The following is a 24,675-nucleotide window of genomic DNA, read 5'->3' as shown; positions in this document are numbered from 1 at the left end:
CAACCTAGTACTCAGGAAAGTTATGGTACCTGAGCTCGGTGTAGGAAAGCTTGGCCCGAATTGGAAGGCCCTTATAGGGTCTCCAAAATTATTGGCGGAAATGCGTACGATCTCAAAACACTCGAAGGGAAGGTAGTGCCTTGGGCCTGGAATGTAGATAAATTGTGTAGGTATTACCTTTAAAGAGAAGTATTTCGAGCTATGTTTATGAGTTCACTAAAGTTCGCTAAAGGTTAGCCGACAGCTCAGTCAAGAGTCACATAAAGCAAAGTCAATGAAGCTAAAAGTACAGAAACACATTTTACCAGTGTGATGACAATTCATCCGAGCTAATATAACTGGATTACAACTGAGCTTAACAAACAAGTAGCAGAAGGTGCGTTGAGAAAATATCAAGTTCCATTAAGAAGATAAAGAAGGCCAAATAGTTGTACAGGCAAAAAGGAAAGAGAGAGAGAGTTCAATAGTTTGGACATCAATAGGGCACGCAGGCCCCAGAGCGTGCCGACTCTCGAAAATAACAGAAAGACCACCACCACTAGACCAGTCAAGCTGCAGGGCCGAGCTACTCATCACCATCATCATCTTGGGCCTCGTCGTAGCCACCCTCCTCACCCCCTTCTTCGCCATCATCGTCCTCTTCCACTACAAGAAAATAGAGTTCTAGTAGCAGTTTTCAACCCGGCAATTTGGCAGCTACCGCTAGAAAGATGAATTTTAGCGGTAGTCGATTAAAACTACCACTAGAGTCCAAACAACTATTGCTAAAATATTCCTCCCACCCTCTCTTGCCCACTGAAAATATTCACGCCTCTCCCGCCCTCTCTCTCTCTCAATCATCCCTCTCTCACTTTGTCTCTCGTTCAGTCATCTCTCTCCTTTTCTATTTCTCAATCGTTCGATCCTCTCTTGCTCTCCCTCGCTCTCAGTATGGTAATAGGTTTAATGATTCTTCTGGGATGTTAGATTTCTCCGTTTAGTTCAAGCCCATCAAATTTTAATTGAGATGTAAAAACATTTGCACTGTATACTCTAGGTAAGTCGAAACGAAAAAACACCAACTGTTTAGTTTATCCTTTTTTTGGAACTAAACAAGGTTGTTTTCTTCGTCCCAGGTTAACCTCACTAATCCTCTATTTTGGTTACGATGTCGTTCAAAAGCTTTGTTCGGGAGCTCAAGAAGACGAGGAATGAGATTTCATGCATATCAAGGAGAGGGGGAGAAGGAAAGGATGTGGGCAGCCACAGGAGATCACATACTAGCCCTAATGTTTCACGGTTCCAAACAGATTCGATTGAACAGGGCCCATGGGCTAATCTACCTCCGGAGTTACTTATGGATGTGATCCAGAGAGTGGAGGATAGCAAAACATCGTGGCCTACGAGGAGAAGTGTCGTTATTTGTGCGTCTGTTTGTAGGTCATGGAGAGAGATTGTAAAAGAGATAGTCAAGACTCCTGAGCAATGTGGAAAGATTACCTTCCCTATCTCATTAAAGCAGGTTTTTACGCCTCTCTCTCTCTCTCTCTCTCTTCATATAATATTCTTTTGCTCTCTATTTTCTCTACTAATTTTCTTTTTTTTGGTCATTGTTGCTTCAACTTTGAATAGCCCGGGCCCCATGATTCGCCCGTTCAATGCTTTATAAGGAGGGATAGATCAACTTCTACTTATCGGCTCTATTTTGGTCTTTGCCCTGATATATGCTTTACTTTGCAAATTTTTTCATCTCCTAAGACATTATTTTTATTGTTGTATTATATTTCTTTTGTTGGTCATTGTATGAAACTTTGAATTGCTTATCCAACAAAAACTCTGAAGCAAAATTTGCATTTGCTGCTATGATACTTGGATGTTTGTACAAGGGAGCCACATCGTTTTAGATACTTGAACTTTAAATGAAATTTGTATCCAATACCATATAAAGTCGTGTCCTTACTAAGTGTGAGTAACATAAGCTTGCTGGCCATAACAAACAGTCCTATATACTAGTGCCTCACAAACTCCAAAATGAATATGGTAGCTTAACTTTGCTTTGCTGATTGCCTAAAAGTCTGTATTTACAAACACAAGAAGTATGTAGGTGGAGTCTAATTAGGCTGATATGATTCATTTAAGATTTACTATGTTAGCATTGTTACTTTCCCATTAGTTTTAGAAATTTCTTATTGGGATCCAATTGTTTTTTTTTTTTTTTTTTGTAGGGATCCAAACTGTTAGCATTTCTTATTGGAAAGAAATATCTTGATGTGTATGATACCTGGATATATACCTCTATAAAAATATATGCATATGGTAGAAATTTAATTAAATATGACAAGACATAAGTATTAGAGACAATTAGCTTCAAAAACTAGATATAAACACAAGATATAAGCATATAATGTGGGACACCTATACCCATTTTTGTGTCTAGAACTTTTGGAAATGAAGAGTTGTGTCCTTGTTTCCTGTATCCACATTTGTATCTAAGCACCATAGGTTTCAATGTGCTTTTTGTGTAGGGAAAGTTAAGGTGCATGCACTTTGATTCTTAAACTCTGCTGTTGGACGTTTAGTGTGTCTAACATAAAGTTGAAGGTTTAATCAAAAAGATGGAAGAGGCTTTAGTGAAAATTGTGGATTAATTATTTCTCTAAGATGCATGAACCTTTTTTATTGGGTTGGGGAAGGGGGATTAACCAAGAGGAGATGTGGATTAATATTATTGGTTTACATGGTTCCATTAGTTTGAACTATTATGGAATTAAGGGGCTGCAATTAAAGGTATATCAGCTGCTGACCAGCTGGCCTATGCTTGGACTTCTAAAACCAAAGAAAAACGATATGGCCATATGGGTCCAGTAATGAAGTAGATTATGTTGTAGGACAGGCTTGGTGGTTATCCCTATCAAGATCTAAGAGCACTAGAGGTGTCCAGGTTAACCGTTTGGTCAGATCGGTTGGTTGGGTCAGTCTAGGTCATTGATGAGTTCCTTGAACGTTCCATTAGTTGATTAAGTACAAAAATCTCCTTTTTGGTTTGATAATCATATAAAATGGATATTTGGATTTTAGGAAATGAAGAGTCATTTCCCTATTTCTCATATCTGTGTCGATTTTAGTATCTAGGAATCATAGATCAGCCATCTTTCCTTGTAAAATTTCTGATCATCATCGACTTTGGGTGGGTTCGGAACTAGTCATGCTCCCTTGCTTGATAGATTCATTTTCAAGTTTTCTAGTCTTATTAAGTTGTTGATGGACTATCACAAATAATCCCCTTTTAGATAGAACTAGCCTTAGTGGTAAGCACAACTTTGTTTGCGCAAGATATGATTATAAAAAATATCTGGCCTACATCAGCCATACATCAGCCATAAATGCAAATTGAAAGATTGAGTAGTGGTTGTGGATCATCTCTACTTGATGGCTAGTATAGGGTTAAAAATTAAAGAGTCTGATTGTGGGCCATAGGCTTTTGAAAGTGATTGTGGACCATTAATTCACTATTAGACTTGTTATTTATTTATTTATTTGGCAAAAGAGAACCACTAGAGAAACATTAGGATACATAATCATGCCCATCTTACATGTGTCAAAATGTCTCAGTCACTAAAATGTCTCAAAAGTCAAACACTTCCATGTGAGTGAAGACTTTAGAATTATTGGTATGGTTGCCGGAAGTCATTTATGATTGGGAATTGGACTGTAATCGAATTTGTTAGTAACTGAAGAATTGGTATGGCTTTGTTAATGTTTTTTTTCATCACTAATAGAGCAACCATCTGTATATGGATAAGGTTTGTTGTTAACATTAGCAAAGCTGAGCGAACATTTGCTTAGGAACCCTTTTTGTTTGCATTCAACAAGCTACCCATGTAGGGGGAAAACCACCTATCAATTTCCAAGAATGTTTGCTCTAGTTGCTGATTTATGTACAAATGACTTTGGGTTTTGACTTTTGAGGAGATTTGTATGGGGTGACAAGACAACTTTTGAATGGGTGGTGGTAGGTGAATCCTAGAAGTGTGACAAGAAACCATTGCAGAGATGTGGAGCAAGTACAGAATTTTGTTTTTCAGGACCAAAGCTTTGCATTGTAAAACAAATTATAAATAGGTAGTGGATGGATCATTCAAGTGGAATGAACCTCTCTAACAATAATATGGAGCAAGAGAAGAATTTTTCTTGTTAGAATATGAAACCTTTCATGAGACTATAGTATAAATAATTGGTGGTGGAGAGATGTTTAAGCATGGCAATCTTTTCAAACAACATTGAGCATGTCAAGAGAGGAATTTTTTAAGATCTTTCACTATCTACATTAAAATCTCATTTTGAAGAAAGGGTGGAATTAAAAGCAGAGGGCTATTTTCGTCTATGATTACTGATAACTCAAGTAGGTTCTTTTAGAGCCGAGGATGAAAATCCTCGGAATATCCACTCACTTGAAACTCACTGCTTATATTGCCACTTGCCAGTTCTTCTGAATTTTGAAAAAATGGAATTATCAATAATTTGGTATATGCTACCCTAATATTCAAACTTGGCATAAATAGTATTAAATTACCACATTAATAATCTGAATCTGGAAATTGATTTCATGCTAGTCTACTCTCCTAAAGAAGAAGTTGTGGTTCTTTTCGATGTTAATTAGTGTTTCTAATCAATAACAAGACTGAAGGAGTTCATTATTATAAGGAATGTATCTGGGTTCATCTAGAGTCTCAGAGGCGGATCTAGACTGAAAACTTAAAACTAGAGGTTAGCAAAAACATGGAACTGTCAATGATAAAGTATGGTGACCAAAACAATCCCCCTTCCCCTTGGGTGTTGCCCCTAGAGGAACTTATCATTGTTTACTCCTTTCCTAGCCATCTTATCTGTGCATAAATGGCTTATTGAGTGATCCATTGGTATAAGATACTCTCTTTGGAAGCCAAAGATCTAACCTCTAAGAAAATGATGCTGAGTTGACATGGGCACCTGCAATGCTTCCAACCTGTTATTTAATGCTACTAGTAAGTGTGTTATTTTATTGTTTTCATTGATAACATTGATTTTGGTTCATTGATAATGTAGGGGTTTCCTACGATTAGGCAACAGAGTGCACTGATATATCTCACAAATGACATTGCATAAAGTGATTTCTATCTCAATAACAGTCATGTTTTTGTTGTTTGGAGCTATCAATTTGGTCAGGTATCCACTAAAAAAGTGATTATTATATTGTACAATCACTGTTGTTTTGGTCTTTCTGATTTATATAATGTTTAGATGTTACATAGTTTTTTTTCCCCTAATTCTTCTGAAGCACACCCCATTACCACTTCATGAATGAAACCTCACTTGATAATTTTATTTAGGTAATTTTTATGCTATCAATCTGTTAATATATATCATTTTACTTGAAATATTTTATGATATACATTTCTAATCTATGATTTTCCCCATTGATTTGTAGATTATATAGATGGAAGACCAATTTTATTTATGGATGAAGGATGTGACTGAGTAAGAAAGAATCTTCTTCTTCTTCTTGTTTTTGATGTGAACCTTGTTTTAATTTAGTATTCTGATGAAGGGTCCCTAATTGCAACATTCTCTTTAATATATTTGACTACCAGGGAAGGCACATAAAGTGCATGAGCAAGCCTTTACTAAGATTCCTCTGCTTATTTTCCCAAGATAATAAAGGTCCATGCATCACAATTTGTCAACTTTTGTCCACAAACACTTCTAAAAGTATTGCCAAGTCCAGAGATGAATTCATAGAGCTTACTTCCAATGGAATGTTGAAGGAGGTATTTGAAAAATTCAGAACGGAATCTGGTTAGAACCATCCCTATTTTTTCACCTTCTTCAATGATGTATTCTTTCACAATCACTTCCTCTAGGCAGGTAGCTCCATTCTTTAATTATCACATCTGGTTGTTCTTCAGACAAATTTATTTCCACCCATCTCCTCAACATGTATTCCAAATTTGGAGAATTGCATATTGCGGTGTGATGCCCAGGAAGAACATCATGACATCAAACATTTTGATTGGTGGGTTTATACAAAGTGGTGATTTGGAGACTGCTTGGAAGCTGTTTGAAGAAATGCCTGAGAGAAACCTTGTGACATGGAATGCAATGATTACTGGACTTACACAATTTGAATTCAACAAAGAGGCATTGGATTTGTAATCTCAAATGCATGAAATTGGATTTCGACTTGATGAGTTTACTCTAGGTAGTATTCTTAGGGGCTGCGCTGGTTTGAAAGCACTTATTCCTGGAAAGCAATTCCATTGCTACATAATGAAGTCTGGGTTTGATGGCAATTTGGTTGTTGGGAGTTCTCTGGCTCATATGTACATGAAATGTGGGTTTGTGGAAAAAGGGGAAAGAGTAATAAAGGGAATGCCTGTTCATAATGTTGTTGCCTGCAATACCCTCATAGCTGGCGGGGCACAAAATGGGTGCTCCGAGGAAGTAGTGGATCAATATAATCTTATGAAGATTGCAGGATTCAGGCCAGACAAAATTACCTTTGTCACTGTTATTAGTTCATGTTCAGAATTGGCAACTCTTGGACAAGGGCAACAGATTCATGCTGAAGCTATTAAGTTTGGAGTTGCTTCGGTAGTATCCATGGTTAGTTCATTGATCAGCATGTACTCAAGGTGTGGGTGTTTGGAAGACTCTATAACGGCCTTCTTGAAATGTGAAGATGCAGATGTTGTCTTGTGAAGCAGTTCATTATTTGTAATTGAAATTACCTTGTAAATTCTTTTATAAACCAAGAATATTTTTTTAAATATTCAAGTCTGATTATGTATTTGTGATTCAAATATTTTGAATGGAGAACATTTTTTTAAATGCTATTTGTAATTTATGTTTATTTATTTTTGTATTTTATTTCTATTTAAATGAATACAGAGAAGAAAATAAGAAATTTGAAGAAATTAGAAAAAAAAGACTTCTAGCGGCAGTTTAAAATTTATACTGGTAGTCACAAAAATTGCCACTAGAACGTTTTAGCGGCAATTGTTTTAGCAGTAGTTTGCCAACTTCCGATAAAGCCTCTAGTGGCAATTTTGTCTGCCGCTAAAAGTCTTTTTCCTTGTAGTGTTCTTCCGAGGACAAGGGCTCCTCATCCATTTATGTGGTGAGTTCGCCCGGTACACGATGCATAGAAACAGACCCAAAATCGAGAGAGGGATACAACGACTTCAAGTAACGGCGACATAGCTTGAAACCCTTCTTCATTGAAGGGATGCCATCCTCCACCCTTTTCTTCTCATACTCCGAGGACTCTAGGAAGCAAGCAACAACCTCCTCCCCAGCTTGAAGTATGTCCTGAGTATACTTTGAGCTTCTCTCCTCTAGCTCACATTGTTCCTCGATCAGTTCACGCTGCAACTTCTGGTTCATCTCGTAAAAATGTTGTTGCTCCCCCTTTGAGTCAAACTGAAGCCTTTGCATCTCAGCCTAAAGCGAGTTGATGTTCGCCTACATGCTGGCCCTCTCTTTCTGCCCAGAACGGACACGGTCTAGCAAGACTTGACTGAAAGTGTTCACCTACAGAGACCTAGATCAGAATAAGATATCTCGTAGACAAGGCTCAAGAAACTCTAAAAGAAGATAAACCTAGACAATGCACTAAGACATCTGAGCTCCAGCATCGATGGGATCTAGCTTGCTGTAATGGCGCATATCATGAGGGAGAAACACACACCTGGCTATCCAAAGGGCTACATGAGGGTTATACGATCGATCTATCACCGAGACATCAGCAACGCAGGGAATAAAGGGAGGAATGTCCTCAACATAAGGTCCAGCCTCTCGCTCCTCTTGGCTGACCTGGGGTTGGAAAGTGGCAGGGGTTGAGTACTGGTCAGTACACTTCGGTTCATCATCTCCCTCTAGGTCGACGACGGGAGGAGCAGAGCCGGGCGACCTCATCTTGGCGCCAACTGAAGTCCCCTCCATGGAAGAACGACGATCAGCCCTCCGTTTCTCCCGGGAGGACCTCCTCTCCTTGTTAGCTATTATCATGGAGGCCAAGCTCGCCATACCTGTGGAAGGAGTAGAATAGTTAACCGATCTAACAACAGAAGAAACACAAAATGTAGATGCATGTCCAAGTAACCGACCTACCTATTTGACTCAAACCAGCCCACACAAGCATGGGCTCGGACAAAACCCTCTCAACTTGGACCTCCTCGCAAATAAACTCCCGAAGAGCAGCTCGCAACTCACCATCCTTACTCTCGACGACTTTTCGACAATCACTGTACCAGATGGTATCCAAACCCCATCCACCATCCCTAGCAAGAAAGAAGAACCTCTTCTTCCACCCCTTGACTTTGTTAAGAAAATCGACTAACACCTTCCTCCCTTTGTGAAAAGGAAGGTAGAAGCAAAAGGGACCAGAGATTCTCTTCATATGCACCAAGGTAGAAAAGGCCTCAAGACTTAATGGGAAATTACGATGGTGGAATAAGCTGATTAACCCCACCAAAGTCTGGATCATGTTAGGCGTGAGCTGACCTAAGGTCATGCGATAATGCCTCAAGACAACGGTTATGAAAGGATGAAGAGGAAATTGGAGACCAGCAACCAATGTCTCCTTGTTGATACACAGTGCATCTCGGTCGTGATCCCAAGGATAGTGATCGACCTACAGCTCAATCCAGTTGAACTCGCTAGGGATCTCATATCTATGGCACAACTCAACTATCTTCTTCCTAGAGAGCTCGGTCGGACCGAAAGCAAACACAACTTGCTCGTCTTCATGCCTCTTCCCCACCAAGGCACTACCACTATATTCTCCATACGAGTCTCCCCCGAGGAGATTGCTTCACCGTCCGACCCCTGATCAGATGATCTACACTCGGATGGACTACCTAACATGGCAAAAACTGGAATACTCACTAGAGGAGTGGAATAAGATCAGAGATGATGGCAGCGGAACTCGAACCAACAAAAAACAAAACTCAGCCCAATAGACTAGCTCAGCTTACAAACCTCCTAACCAGATTCCTCCCAGAAAACTCCAAAGAAGCAACAATGTGCGTGGGGACCTTAGTAGGGGACCCCATACTTATAACTCACCAAGAGGGGAAATCAATGGCGTAGATGCTGGACAATATCTAGTAGGGCATGCAGACCAAAAAGATCAATGGTGTAGACGCATCGATAGCTAGGCTACAACTGGTGGAACGCGCGCAAATTCAAAAATTTGGGCGCTTGCAAATTTAAAAATTTGAATTCATGAGTGCAGTGTGCGCTTATTCGAATTTGAAATCTACACGCCCATCCAAAATGTCTTCCCATGTGCACGTCTACCCCTTTTTCTAGATTCAAAATTTTGAAAAAAGGGGCATGATCCAAACAGCCTCAGACCAGGCCCAAGCGAGTTAGACGACGCGCAAAGCAACCAGACCAAACACCCCATTAGGACCTAATCTCTTCATCGGGCTGACGCCAGCTCGAGAATGGGAGGCAATTGATGAGGGGTATTTTGGTCCTCCTAAATAAGTGGCGACATGTGGCCCCTATCGACATCTTAGCACTAAGTCAGCAGACCAACCCAGTAGGTTAGCTCGGAGCACCTCGGTCAGCCCAAACTCCACCTTGGCAAGGGCGAGCTAGTGGAGCCCGTAAGATTACCGACGACTTGTCCAAGAAGTCGGCCGAGCTGAGGCGAGGTAAGGCGACTCGGAAGGCACCGATATCACTACCGAAGGCGCCGATATCACAACTGTTAGAATAACTCGTCATACCGTATGTCGGATTCTACTCGAACGACCTGTAACCGCCACATGAAACTCACAACCAACAAATTAATACACCTAATATTGTGGAAACATCTCCGTCAGAAGCTCAGGGCCGATGCCAAGAGGCCTTGAGCCCCTTGATGGCTATAAAAGGTGTCTAAATCCACCTGGGAAGGTAGCGCACTAGTACTCTTGAGCTCTCTCAATCTCTTAAAAGAATCCTCAAACACTTTTTTGACTTAAGCATCGGAGTGTCCACCCTGAGTAAAAGATACCTGAGCACTCTCATCTTTTATTCTTTGCAGCACGCATCAACTCGGATACTCAGACATCAGCTCGGCCCTACAGCTCAACCAGCCTGGTTGACACCTAGTCAGAGTCCGAGTCATAGTACACGAGGGAGCATCCAGATTGCGCAACATCACTTTCCACTCCCTCTAAAAGGCTCTCCTACCTTAGTCACTTGAATGGGGTTTTCCTCTCCACTCCCTCCAATAGGCTCTTCCCCTTCAGTCAATCTAGTGGGGTTTTCTTCTCCACCCCCTCCAGTAGGCTCTCCCCCTCTAGTAACTCTAGTGGGATTTTCCTCTCTACCCCCTCCATTAGTGTGAACCTTAGCCTCTCCACCCTTTTATCCTCTAAATCACCTTGCAGAATTTTGAAAATTACATCATTAGTCAACCCAATGTCACCAACATTATATTGGCTATCATTACCCCTAGAATATTCAAACTCCCATGCATGTTCGTTCAAATCCACAACCATCCTGATCCCTTTTGGGTCTAATGGGTCCCCCTTGGCATAATTCTTTTGCAATGTACCTTGTTGCATCATATGCCAGGGCTGACATAGTGTGTTCCACATACATGTCAACACTCCCACCCTCGAATATATAATTCAACAACCCAAATGTGGTTGTATCATCAAACACTTCCCTCAACCCATCACTAATACCCAAATTAGGCACCTTGTAGAAAATTTTACTCACATCATTCTTCGAATATCAACAATCTTTTACCATGCAATGTCCAATAGAATATCCTATCTACATCTATCTTCTCAATGAGCTTTACCTTACCCCCAACATACACCAATCCGCCATTAGTGTGTTCAAATCTCCTTCCAATAAACCATCTCAACTCCATAGATATACATCCATGCCCATTTTGATTCCTACTCAAGAATAAATAAAACTAAAAATAAAATAAAAAATAACAAGTGGTTGATGAAGAATATCCACAGATAAATCAACTCAACAAAAACAAGAAGCTAGTCAGGAAAGACGACCAGACTGGAGTACCAACTGAATGGAGAGATTTTGCGAGAAAGAAGTTTAGGGTAAAAAATGCTCGAAAAGATATCCATGTTCGAATGGGGTGATGTGCACACCTTAGTGTTTGATAGTGGACCCCACCGGAGATATCAGGTGCTGAATGGTATTCGATCGCAAACGATGCAGGCGACAATGTTACAAATGTCATCTGTTTCTCACTATGCCTGGCCTTTTTTTTTCTTTTCTTTTTGAATCCTAAGGTCTAATTTGGCCTCTCCGATTGTACAAGGGCAACAAAAGTGCAAGTGAGAGTCATTGATCTTCTACCTCTTATTCTGGAGGGAATAGAAGGCTTACCTAGTCACCATCTGAAATAATGGGTTATTGACAAGTGTGGAATTACATATAAAAGAGTTTTTATCTGCATATGGCTAGCGATTTTAGCTTATTGAGGAATCGACCAGACAAAGCTCTAGTCCTCCTACCAAACAGACCCCTAGTCCTCCTACCAAAGAAAGCATTGTTACTCTAGAAAGAGTTACTACCAAAGATGGATCAGCTGCTATAGAAAGAGCTCCTACCAAAGATGGAGCAGTTACTATAGAGACACCAATCAGAGTAAAAAGGAAACAATACTCTTTTTGAGTTCCATAGAACAAATAATTAATTGTTTTGAATGAAAAGTTACAGAACAGATACTCTTTTTCATCAATGAACATATATATATATATATTGTTTTAATAAACTCATCTGCAACAATACTAGAATCCATAAATGATCAACATCTCACTGAATTATTATTTTTGCATTTGGAGAGGCTTTCTTACTACCTGAAATTTCTCTTGCAAGCCTTAATATCATTGAGTTCCTTTCATCAGAAGTGCTTTGCTGACATAAGTTGATGATCATTTTCTCCAAGGCCGTCGCATTCTTGATAATGTATCTCACTAGATGTATCTCATTTTCCTCTGCTGCAAACCAATTTATTTCTACAAACTTGAGTTGGTATGATATGCAATCAAATGGTTGCTTCCGTGATTCCCAAAAGTCCTCACCCACCAAAGACATGTCAAGATATAGAGCACTGGATCCCTGAGAAGTCAAAATTGGAAATTTTCAGTAGGGAATTTTCAGTAGCAAGAGTAAGAGTAAGAAGCAACATGAATTGAGATTTATGCTGCATTTGGTTGCAATGCAAAATTGAACCAGACATAAATTTTGCATCCAGTTTAGTTTTTCATCTGTTTGTTTGTAATTATGATTTGTACTCTTACCTGATATACTTTTTTATCTTATTTGCATTCACTAGCAGTGTAAATTTTGCATCTAAAAAAATGCAAAATTTGCACCACCTTCCTCCTACCTAAATTCCCTTTCATATAAATGGCAACCACATCATTTTCTTACTACCTCACTCCCAGACAAATAATCCTCTTCCTACTTCCATTCTCTTGCATCGAAGGTGGGACTATTTTCACAAATTAACAAATAAATTAAAATCAGAATTTATACTCAACCTATTTGCACTCCTATGCATTTACACCAGTTGCAGCCAAAAGCAGCCATATAACGTAAAAATGATATGCCATCATGTCGCTCACCTTGATGGCACGTCCAAGGCCAAGTTCTATTGAAAGGCTATGCAGTTGAGGGGAATTCCTCAGCAAAAAAGCTATGCCCTGGAGCTCTTGATTGTCCAACATAGTGTTCAATGTCAAGTGCCTAAGATTATAAAGTGGATTAGGCAAACTTCTTCCCTTCAAAGATAAAACCTTAGGCAAAGAAAGGTTAGATGATGATAGTGAGTGAGTATCCAAGGAAACATGATATTATTTTGAGATATATATTAGAATCTAGAAATTTCCATATTCCAAACACTAAAATGCTCCCAACTAGGAGTAACCTACTCCAAAATCCAATTATTATTGGTAAATTATCATCATTAGAATAATTTCACATTTACATTTCAAGCTTGTTTTCTTACAAAGTGAGATGGAATAATTTGACATCTCTTGGTTTGGATATCATTTTGAACGTATACCTTCAACATATGGAATAATTTTTTGGAAATTTTAGTCATCAAAATAAAGGCCATATAGACTATTAAAAACTGAACCTTTTATTTCATTTATATATCTATATCTATCTATCTATATCTATCTATGTATATATATACTTCCTCATGTTCTCCCTTCTCACACGTACATATTTATTTTTAAAATAAGCCATTAAAAATAACAAGTCAAAATTAAAGCCTTCATGGGTTTTTACTCTCTCTCAAGAAATCCATGTTTATTCTCTAATAAAATCATTCTTAAATCTCTCTCTCTCCCCCCCCCCCCCCCCTAATAGCCAATGTTTGCAACATCTCCCCTCAATAAATCCTTCTTTTCTTTACCAATCTCTCTTGAGATTTTAGATCTCTCTAATAAAGTAGGAGAAGAAATTAGATGAATTGTGTTAGCTTAACGAGTAACTTTAATTTAAATAAGAACCCTAGCTTGGACCCACATTAATGTCAAAATCCAAATTGGCCCACTCAGTACATGGGGAACAAACTAGTGTGGTGAATTTGATAAGAGGTTAAATTTCACACATAACCAACCCATCATCTTCATAGCATGAGCTAGGCTTGATTTGATAAACTTCGGAACTATGTTTGGGCTAATCCTTGGCCTCCAAAGATACTGCATGGTTTTCAAAATTGGACCAGACTGGACGGTCGGACCCGAAAAACTGGGAACCAGTTAGGTGACCAGTTCTGGTTTTCTTCAAAACCGGATTTTCTCCAAAAACCGTTGATTTTGATAAACAAACCGCTGACCCGGGCGGTTAATCATTCAAACCATTTGAACGGTTTTGACCATTTTTAATTTCTTTAATTTTTTTATTCTTTTATCAGAATGGGTCGACTGTTCAGTTCAAACGATCGGACCGTTCAACCCAGGAACCAGATCCCTGACCGGTTCATTCTCCGGATTGGTTTTAAAGACCATGGGTACGTATCTTATTGTTGAGCAGGGATACACACAGGAGAGAGAGAGAGAGAGAGAGAGAAAGATGAACAACTCATGCATATCTCAACAATATTTAGTATAGAAAACCATCCATGGATGTTGAGGTAAATTTGACCCAGTTACATGAGGGCATCCCCTAGCAGTACCAATGGTACTTTAAATTAGGAAAGAATTAAAATTTGTAAGAATTCACTCAGTTATAAATCATGGAAAAGTGATTTATCGTCTACACCTTGACATCTATGGTACTAAGTAATAAATCATGTTTTATCATTTCAGACCACACATTTTGACTAACAAAAATGGAATATAACATTAACTTTGACATGAATTAAATCGCAAGTCCTATGCTTTACAAAGTAAATTAAATCACATAAATCCTATCTAGTACTGATCTTGAAAGCTAAGTTAAGCGCACTGGTTTCAAGTAAGTCAGGCAATGGAAATGGTATAACAAATGATGCACTAAAGAACCCAATTTTCAAAATTCCAAGCCATGTAAATGAAATATCAAATGAAACCCAAGGATCGGGAACCAAGGTTGTCTCCTAATGATCATCCAACGAGGTACCAAAATTCAACTAATTTGAGCCATCAAAAAAGTTGTACCATATCAACGCAAAAGTCAAGTAAAAAATAAGATTAGTTTATTAATCTTTAAGGCATCCAAAAAAATGGGTTCGACTATGATATAGGAAAGATATGATACCGAAAAAACTTACTAGTAATCGTTCAATCAGGTGCTAATTATCAAAATTTATGGGTTGTTTTGATTGGTCAAAGCTCCCCAGGTACCATGTGTCATAGATTAATCGTTCAAGTAAAAAAGAAAGCACCTAGTAGTAAGGTTATCAATGGACCGGTTTTGGATTGGACCCCGTCCAGTCCAAAATCAATTTGGACGGATTGGATGGAAACAAGACATTGGTTTGAACCAATCTGGTCCAAAATATTATTAGATTGGATTGGACTTAGTTTGTCCATAACAAATTTATATTGGATTGGGTTGGATTAAGCCAATATCTGATCCATTGGTATAAGATAAGAATATATGTGTTAATAGACCGGGTTTGGGTTGAAACTAATCTAAATCAAAATGAATTTGAAAGGATTAGATGGTTCAGACATTGAATTGGACCGGTCCAAATTGATACAAAACATTCATTAGATTGAATTGGACCTGGTCCATTTATAATGGATTCACATTGGACTGGATCGGATTGGACGAAATCCAGTCCATTGACACCCCTACCTACTAACTCATTTTAAAGACTATTGCTCGCTTTAATTAGCAACAGACTTTACGAGTCAATTCCCACAATCCCACCTTCACCTACGTTGGGGGGTTATGGATAAGGCTGTAGGGGTCATCATGGGCTGGCCCAGACGAGGCCATATACAGACCCTGATAGGGCAGGTTTGAGTTCCTGCAAACCTGTGATTTCAAATATAAAATTAATGTTATATTTGAATAACAATTACATATCATATTTATTTTTATTTAATGTAATGAATATAGAATATTAGAGATATGTCTACTTTTTTTTTATATTTTATATTTTATATTTTATCTATATCTACTTTTAAATTTTTATTATTTAATTATGGTATACCATTGGTTAACCCAAGGTTTTGAAAACAGACCCAGACAATGAACCGGTCAGGGGTCCAGGTTTCTGGGTCGAACGGTCCGACCGTTCAAACCAAATGGACGGCCCGTTCTGACAAAAAAAATTGAAAAAAATAAAAACAATCAAAACCATTGAACGGTTCGAATGGCTCAACCGCCCGGGTCAACGGTTTGTTGACCAAATCAACATTTTTTGGCAAAAATCCAGTCCCAATTTTCTCGGTCTGACCATCCGGTCCAATCCGGTCCTGGTTTTGAAAACCATGGGTTAACCTGTTAACCCATTTGACCTAATTTATCAAATTGCTTATCCACCATCGAGAAGGAAGAAAATGTTTTTAGGTTAACTAATTTCCTAAATATTGATTTTATACTATTAAATTAATATTGTACATCTAATTGGTAGGATTTAATAATGAGAAGCAACTATACCTTAAATATAGAATTTAATGAAAGAATAAGAGGTAAAACCTTATATATGAGACTTAATGTGAGGAAATTGGAAAATGGTTTCATTTCTAGTTGGTTTTAAATTTTATATTCCATTTTCATTATTAATAAAAATATTTTTTTTATTTATCATATATGTGCCCAAAATTTTTTATTCATTTTATATTTTTGTATTTTATTTGTTTTTGAATTGTTATTTTCAATTATGGCATCATGGGTTGGCATTTGGTCCAAAATGATTGAACTTCTTACCACCGTATAGACAAAAATACAGTGTTGTTTCCAGGTAGATTTTAAAAATATAATTTTTTATGTTGTTAAAGTTATTATGTATTGATTTAATTACTAGAATTTAGTGACAAGAAACAAAAATGTCTTAAATATATAATTCAATGAAAGAGAATGAGAGTTAATACCTTAAATGAGGGACTTAATGAAAGGAAATTAAATGAACTTAATAAGAGTATTCAAACTACTTTTTTGCCCTCATAATAAAGAGCTACCATATTTTAAAAATGAGGTATTTTAGTAAAAAAATCCAGAAACACAAGACTCTAACCTAGTTAGTGGGGCCACAATTTAGACATTAATTTTTCTTTTTCCTTGATTTTTGTATTTCATTTCCATCACTAGTAACAAATCATTTTTATGTATTACATTATACATAAAATTAAACTAAATTTCTAATTTTTTTTCAATTTTCTATATTTCTATCTAATCTTAAATTTGATTATTTAATTTTGAAATCATGATATACCCATTTTACCTAGATGGCTAAATCTTTGTCCCACCACTTGCGGGGATAGAAAAACTGGTTTACTCTTGGGTCAATTTTATTGTATTCCATTTCCATTATTAGTAGAAATAAATCTTTTTTTCCACACTTAATTTCGTTTAATATGATGAATATATAATACTAGAGATGTGTTGAAATGTTTTATAAAAAACTTCTATACTTCTATTTTTTGTATTTTTGTGTTTCTATCTTTTTAAATACATATTATTTAATTTTGACATCATGGGTTAACTTATTTGGTCAAAAATGTTGGACCATTGACTCATCATCAAGATAGGAAAATGGTTTCATTTTTAGAACAATTTTAAATTTTGTATTTCATTTGCACCATTAAGAAAATAATTATTATTTTATCACACTTATTTTTGTTTAATATGACTAATATATATTAGATATGTGTATACTTTTTTTATTTTTTGTATTTTATATATTTTAAAATTTTTAGTATTGAATTATGACCTATTTCACTCAAATGGTTGAACTGATTACACATCACTTGAAAAAGAAAAAGGTTTTACATGTAGGTTGTTATCAAAATATAAGGTTTTATACCATTAAAATTATTGTTCATGGATTTCATTAGTGGAATTAAATGATGAGAAACAAAGATAACTTAAATAAGGATTCGATGAGAGAGAATAGGAGTTAATACTATAAATATAGGTTTAATGTGAAGGAATAAAATGAATTTAATACTTTCATTTAAATTACAGTTTCTAGTCTCAAAATAGAGATGGATTAAATTCAAAAAAGGGGCACTTTGGTAAAAAACAATGGGGAGCTATTCCCACTTCCCACTTTTATATAATAGTGTGTGTGTTCATCCCAAGCCTCAAAGTTTCCGAGTTGGGCAAGGCTAAGCTATAAATGATCATCCCAAGTTAGGGATAGGGAAGGTCTAGCCCTATTATGTAGTCCCATTAAACACGAAAAAAAGTAAAGTACCATTTTTTTTTTCAGAAAATTCTGAATCAAATAAAGTGATCTATTCAGTAATATCTAAAACCTAGGCCATGAAAATGACATCCTAAAATCAGTCAACTGATTTTCCTACCATCCACACAATGCATCAAGGTTTCATCTAATCTAGCTCATATAAATGATGTATCAAATAAGCCCAAAAATTTATTCTTTAAAAGTGGACTCCTAAGATTTTTTTTTTTTTTTTGTAATAAGACTTTATTTATGGTCTCCAAAGATTGGCTAACCAATCCAAACCATCGTAGTTATGTACCAAAATTTCAACTAATCTAGAATGTCAAAACAATGTACCATATCAACCAAAATATCTAGGCAACTAAATTGATCTCCTATATGAGAAAGGAATGAATCCTAGTAATCAAAGCAATGTACCAAGATTTTTAACTAATCTCAGCCTTTGAAAAAGCACAGAAGTTAATACTTTTTATACTATTATAAAACGTAGGAATGTGCCTCGAGTGTTTCTAAACTTTTCGTTGACACTAGTACATGGGTACATGCTCTGCACATGATTAATTTTGTGATGATGATGATAGTATATAATATGATTCCAAAAATTTCTACAGTTTTTTTTTATATTTCTATGTCTATAAAAATTATTCTTATTCGTCACACTTATTATGGTTCATTAATATAGAGATATGGCCTGATGTTTTCTATATAATTTATATATTTTTTGTACATTTTTATGTTTTTACCTTTTTAAAATTTTATTTATTTAATTATAACTTCACAAGTTGACACACTTGACCTAAAATGTTGAATTGATTTACCACAAAACATGAAAAAGTTTCACTTTTGTGTTAGTTTTGATTTTTGTATTTTATTTATATCATCAATAAAAAGTTAAAAATAATTCTTGTTTATCATGTCTATTTTTTAATATGATTAATGTAAAATATTAGAGATGTGTTTGAATGTTTTGTATAGAGTTTCAATCTTTTTCATTTTTTTTTGTGTTTTTTAATTTTTATTATTTAATTACAAAATCAATGGTAGACACATATGACCCGAAACATTGAACTGTTGACCTGCCACCATGAAAACAATTTTAGTGGGTTGGTTTTAGATTTTATATTTTATTTCCAACATCAATAAAAAGACTATTATTTATCACACTTATTTTTTAATATGATTAATATAAAATATTAGATAAATGTATAAATGTTATTTACAAAATTTTGTATTCTTACATAATGTTTTTGTATTTTTGTATTTTATTTAATTATGATATCAAGGGTTGACACATTTGACTCAAAAGATTGAATTGTTGACCCACCACTACAAAAATAATTTTTATTTTTTTGTTTTTTTTTTAATTTATAATTCATTCCAACATCAATAAGAATAATTATTATTTATTGCACTTATTTTTCATTAATATGATTAATATACATACTTACATAATGTCATTATTTAATAATGGCATATGGATTAACCTACTTGACATGGATGGTTGAATTGCATGCCACCATGACGGAAAAATAGTTCCATTTCTGGATAAAAATCATGTATCTTATATTGTTAAAAGTATTGGGTTTAAATCTAATTGATAGAATTTACTTGTTTCTATTTTGTGAAAATAATATGTTAAATATAGGATTCAATAAAAAGAATGGAGTTAATACGTTAAGATAAGACTTATTGAGAGGGAATTGAATGAAGAACGATGTAGTAGTTCAAATGACATTTTGTGCCCTTACAATTCAAAAATAGGGGCATTCTAGTAGAAAAAGGGATTAAATGAATGTTAATGGGAGTTAATATCTTAAATATGAGAATTAATGAGAGGGGTTTCAATGGGGAGAAAAGTGGTTTTCCAAATTATATTTCCATTCTTAAAATTAGACAAGGACCAAATTCAAAAAATTGGAACAATTTAGTCAAACAAAAGTTCCATGCCATTACTTACACTTTTAGTAATAGTATAGATATAGATAAGCATTAAATGAAAAATGTAAAATGACCTTTTTTCTAAAACTTGTTTTCCAATTATTGAACAAAAGAAGTATTTTTGTGTCTTTTTATCAAATAAGCACTAAATGAAGATGTAAAATAACAATATCGCCTTTGTTTGTTTTCCAATTCAAACTTTACAGAGGGGGCATTTGTTATCCAATGAAAATTTCAGAAGCTAAGGATACCTATTTGCACTTTTATAGATAGTATAGATAAACATCCCTATTTATGAATTTGGTACCTCTCCATTGTGAGGGAAAAATTGTCATATGCACTACTTTTCAGTTCATCCTATTTTCTATCATTAATTCCTATGTTTAACATATTAACTCACATTTTCTCTCATTAATTCTATGTTTAAGGTATTTTTGTTTCTCGCCATTAAATTTCACTAATTAACTCTATATCCTATAACTTCAATGTATAAATACTAACAACTTTGAAATTGATCCAGAAGGATACCGGTTTTCCATCTACATGGTGGGTCAACAGTTCAAGCATCAAAGTCAAATGAATTAATCCATAATTTCATAATTAAATAATAAAAATTAGATATAAATACAAAAAATACAATAGAGTACACAATATTTGTTAAAATTTTTGGACATATTGTATATTACACTATTTATCATCATATTAAACAAAAATAAGTGTGATAAATATGAGGTATTTTTATTAATTATAAAAGTGGAATACAAAAAATCAGAAGAAAAAGAGAATTAACATCTAAGCCATGACTTTGTTAACTGAATCAAACAATTCAACTGATTGGGCAGCATGTTGTTCTTGAGTCAACCACCTTTCTATAACTAGCTAGTTTAATTAGTGATGGCATGGACCTAGAATCCTGGTTGGTTAACCAGTGAACTAATCTAAATGGAAAATTCAACAATGGTTTAAAAACACCGATAAACACTGATTGTAACTGCATTTTGCTCTAGAGGCGGGTTTGCAATTCAACCATCTTAATCAAACAAGTCAACATGGGATGTTACAAGTTACAAATTAAATAAAAATTAAAAATGCAGAAAAAAAATCATAAATATATAGAAAATTTGAGTATATCTCTAATGTTATATATTCATATTAATGAACATTATTGGTAGCCGAAGTGGTTACATGCACATTTAATTAATTTACTAATTTCTAAAAAGTGTAAAACAAATAAAATATATAAACATCAAAATGGCATTCTAAGATCATCAGCCAATTAATCCTAGTTAAGCTCTTGTTGGAAGAAAACCCTCAGACTCTCTGGAGTATCCTTACACTCCTTTCTGACTGCAAGAACCTAGCTATTATCTCACCTTCCTTCGGCCTCATTACTTTTACTCCAAGGTCTTGTAATTTTCACATGCAGCTAAATACACCCTTTCTTGGAACTCCCCAAGACATGGTCCTATCCTGGACCGTGATGTAACTAATTTGGCTCATGGTTTTTAAAAACTACCTGGAGACCGAACCGGTCAGGGGTTCAATTACCGAGTCGAATGGTCAGACTGTTTAAACCGAACAGTCGGGCCCGTTCTGACAAAAAATTAAAAAATTAAAAAATTAAAAAATATAAAAAATGATCAAAACCGTTTGAATGGTTCAGATGGTTCGAACGATTAATTGCCCAGGTCAGTGGTTTGCTGACCAAAATCAACGGTTTTGGGCAAATTTCTGATTTTGGGGAAAACCAAAACTGGTCACCTAACTGATTCCTGGTTTTTCTAGTCCAACTGTCTGGTCCGGTCCAGTTTTGAAAACCATGATTTTGGCTAACTAGTTGAATGAATTTGCCTATGGCCGGGCTTTAAAAAAATATAATTATCAAGATCTCAACTAGTTTAGCTCATCCAAGTGAGGCACCAAATTAATAGATCTAAACCATCAAAGTAGTCTCCTAGAGGAGAGGAATAACTTCACCATCCAAACAGTGCCAAATCAATCCATTGAAATGAAACCATTTCTTGAAGTCTGAGAAATACCCTAAACTTTCTAAAATCCATGTTTAACAAATAAACTCCACTCTACAAATGAAAAAGGAACGTACCCAAATTAGTTAGAAGGATGGAGAGGGTATAAGCACATACCTGAATCAAATACGTACATACCGACATAACTGCAGCATGATCAAGATCAGTCAAGAGGTTCCTGATGAACTTGTGATGGTCACTCTCATGAAGGACAGTTTGAAGCCCAAAATCAAGAACAACTTCATGGAGAGACAGCATCTTCTCCAGTCGAAAGAGTACTACACCTCCGAAGTAACTCAAAGACTTGAGATTTGGAGAACAAATTTCAATACCTTGAGTGAGGGGACGACAATCACGTATTGTCAGTTTCTCAAGGCGCAAATTTGAAGACAAAATCTTCAGATAGCACAAACCATGACACATTTCAAGATGCAAAATCTCCAGGACTAGGCAGTTATTCAACACTTGCGAGAGTAATTCTGAGCTTAATTCCAGACGTTTTAACGTTAGCATCTTAAGCGAAGAAAAAATCCTGAAAATGGATGGATGGAACTTGCAGAAGTTCAGCTTGAGAACATTACACGATGAACAAGAAAAGACGTAGTGGGGCAACTCGTAGGGACAATACCCAGTTCGTGAATCTTGTGCCAGACCTGACCCTGAGAAGTCTAAATCAAGCTCTTGAGCTTGTTTTGTGATTGCAAATTCAATCCACCGATTTACATGGTCGAAATGCTCGGTACTGAAACAAAATCGAAGTCTAAATCTTGATATCTTTTCACCTTTGTAATGGAGGAGGATTTGGTGGACAAAAGTAATAAATCTTCTCCTTCCTTGGTTCCTTACGAACATCAGCCATCTGAGCGGTGTGATGCCAGGAGGAGGGGAGCTCTGGCTATCGATAAACATGGTCTCTTCAAAATCAAGACATGTTATCTCAGGAAAAGCGAGGATTGGATTTGGCGAATTCCCTACGTTCATTACAATGGAATCCATCGCTTGAACTGCTGAGAGAGAGAGAGAGAGAGAGAGAGCAAATGAAAAAAGGTGGATAGTGAGAAGCTAATTTATAAAACGAAAAGCTGGTTTCATAGTGTAACGGCTTCTTTCAGTAAAGAGATGCAAGTATAGGAAATTAAGGAAAAAAATAAGTGCAATGCTAGCATCACGGGCCTTGTCGATAACAGAGATCAATATTCCCGGTTGGTGGACATGCATCCAACCAAATGCATGTTTTTCCTTTTAGAATTTAGGGTTAAGAGTGTAGGGGTTTAGGGTTTAAGATTGATTTAGGGATTTTTACACTGCACTCCACCTCAGAATTCTGATTTGAACTACAGACGTACAATAATTCAAAATTATAAACAGCTCCATCTATAACACCCATACCCATCCGTGAATTAACATCAATTTCAAGCTAGCACCTATGCCCAACTCTACCGTGGAGCTAAGATTTCTGAGGTGCACTGAACTGTAGAAACCCCTAAGATTTATTAGATATAAAAATCAATAACTGGTCCGACGATTAGGAACGAAGTAAAGCCCCATAAAAGACACCTTAATCAAAGAGCTCAAACTGTTAGCAAAACCTTCAATTTATTTATTTATTTTTTTTACAAAAACAGGGTTATGTTTGAGGTGTTGTGTTATAAGTTGCGACCCATGGAATGCGAAGGCTTTGTTAGGCATAATTAAATCAAAGAGTTTTATGACATTTTCAATTGGGCCAAATTAGTCGTGCTTAGTCCAATTTAAACATTATTTTTGGGTTATGTATTGTTATATAATTTTTATTAATTTAAATAGAAATTAAATATATTTTAAATTAATAAAAATAATTTTAAAATCAATATACTATATTATTGTTAATACTTTTAATATAATTTAAAAAGGGTGTTAAATTAATTTCTTAAGTATAATACTTAAAATTTACTACTTTCTACTATTTTTAGTAATTATTATATTTCTCATTTTAAAATTAAAAATATTTATTAATTTTAATTAATTATTCACAGTGTGGAACATGTAAAAATGGGTCATGTATGACTGGTATGGATCACTATCTTCACCCACCTATTCAAAATAGGTTCCGACAACCCGATTTGTAGCAATAGCTCCAAACTAACTATTTTGATTTGTATTTCGCTATTGATACTTTTAAAACTCTCCCGACCATTTTTAAATACAATTCGGCAATGTGTTGGCTAGAAAATGAACAAACTGAGGCAAGATCAACAGTAATTATAAAACATTAATTCCCCAGTGCAATCACTTCATCACTAAATCCGATTCCTAGAGCAATCCAAACTAGGCTGAGCTAGCCTATGTCTAACCCAAGCACAATTTTATTAATGTTTAGTTTAACCAACTTTTAAATAGGATTTGAATTAATTAAAATAAATTTAAAACTAATAAATTTGTATTATTTTATACTATTTTTATGTAATTTTGATGTATGTAATTTTATAATTATATAATTATTACAGAATTTTGTATTCATTTAATTAATTTCGTATATATTTTTAAATGGATTTGCAATGGATATTGATTTTTAATTCAATATAATATTTTATCAATTTCTTCAACTAAACAAATTCTATTAACTTTACACTTTTTAGAATTTTAACAAAATATAGTTTTATTAATTTAAATGTTATAATAATTAAAAACGAATTTTTAATAATAATGAAAAATAAAAATTACTTTATTATATTTAAATAATTATATAAATTAATTTTACTATATTTAATTAATTTTTATTATTTTTAAATGTAATGTAATGTAAATACGATTCATGCAGCCGACCCCATATAGTTGGGTTAACGCATGGATGGTGATGATGGTAATGAAATGCAATGT

At 35.3% G+C, this 24,675-nt stretch overlaps 1 protein-coding gene and 1 pseudogene across 2 annotated transcripts; one reads left to right on the top strand and one right to left on the bottom strand.

The window, feature by feature from the left end:
* Nucleotides 1-2,483: 2,483 nt before the first annotated feature.
* LOC104586491 (pentatricopeptide repeat-containing protein At2g41080 pseudogene) lies at nucleotides 2,484-6,741 on the top strand (annotated as a pseudogene). The gene is made up of 2 exons (XR_016076706.1): nucleotides 2,484-5,496; nucleotides 5,610-6,741. The product of XR_016076706.1 is annotated as a pentatricopeptide repeat-containing protein At2g41080 pseudogene (transcript).
* A 4,982-nt stretch (nucleotides 6,742-11,723) lies between these two features.
* Nucleotides 11,724-22,844, bottom strand: LOC148791722 (F-box/LRR-repeat protein 25-like). The gene is made up of 3 exons (XM_088889112.1): nucleotides 21,934-22,844; nucleotides 12,624-12,744; nucleotides 11,724-12,114 (listed from the first exon to the last, which is right to left on the bottom strand). The coding sequence occupies exons 1-2, from the start codon at nucleotides 22,810-22,812 to the stop codon at nucleotides 12,661-12,663; spliced, it is 963 nt and encodes a 320-aa protein (XP_088745238.1). The 5' UTR covers nucleotides 22,813-22,844; the 3' UTR covers nucleotides 11,724-12,114; nucleotides 12,624-12,660.
* Nucleotides 22,845-24,675: the final 1,831 nt, after the last annotated feature.

The sequence above is a fragment of the Nelumbo nucifera genome, chromosome 5 (assembly GCF_055504915.1).
Source record: "Nelumbo nucifera cultivar China Antique chromosome 5, China Antique-T2T, whole genome shotgun sequence".
Classification (NCBI taxonomy): Eukaryota; Viridiplantae; Streptophyta; class Magnoliopsida; order Proteales; family Nelumbonaceae; genus Nelumbo; species Nelumbo nucifera.
The sequence above is the reverse complement of the archived record's forward strand: the minus strand, read 5'-3'. Positions and strand labels throughout refer to the sequence as shown.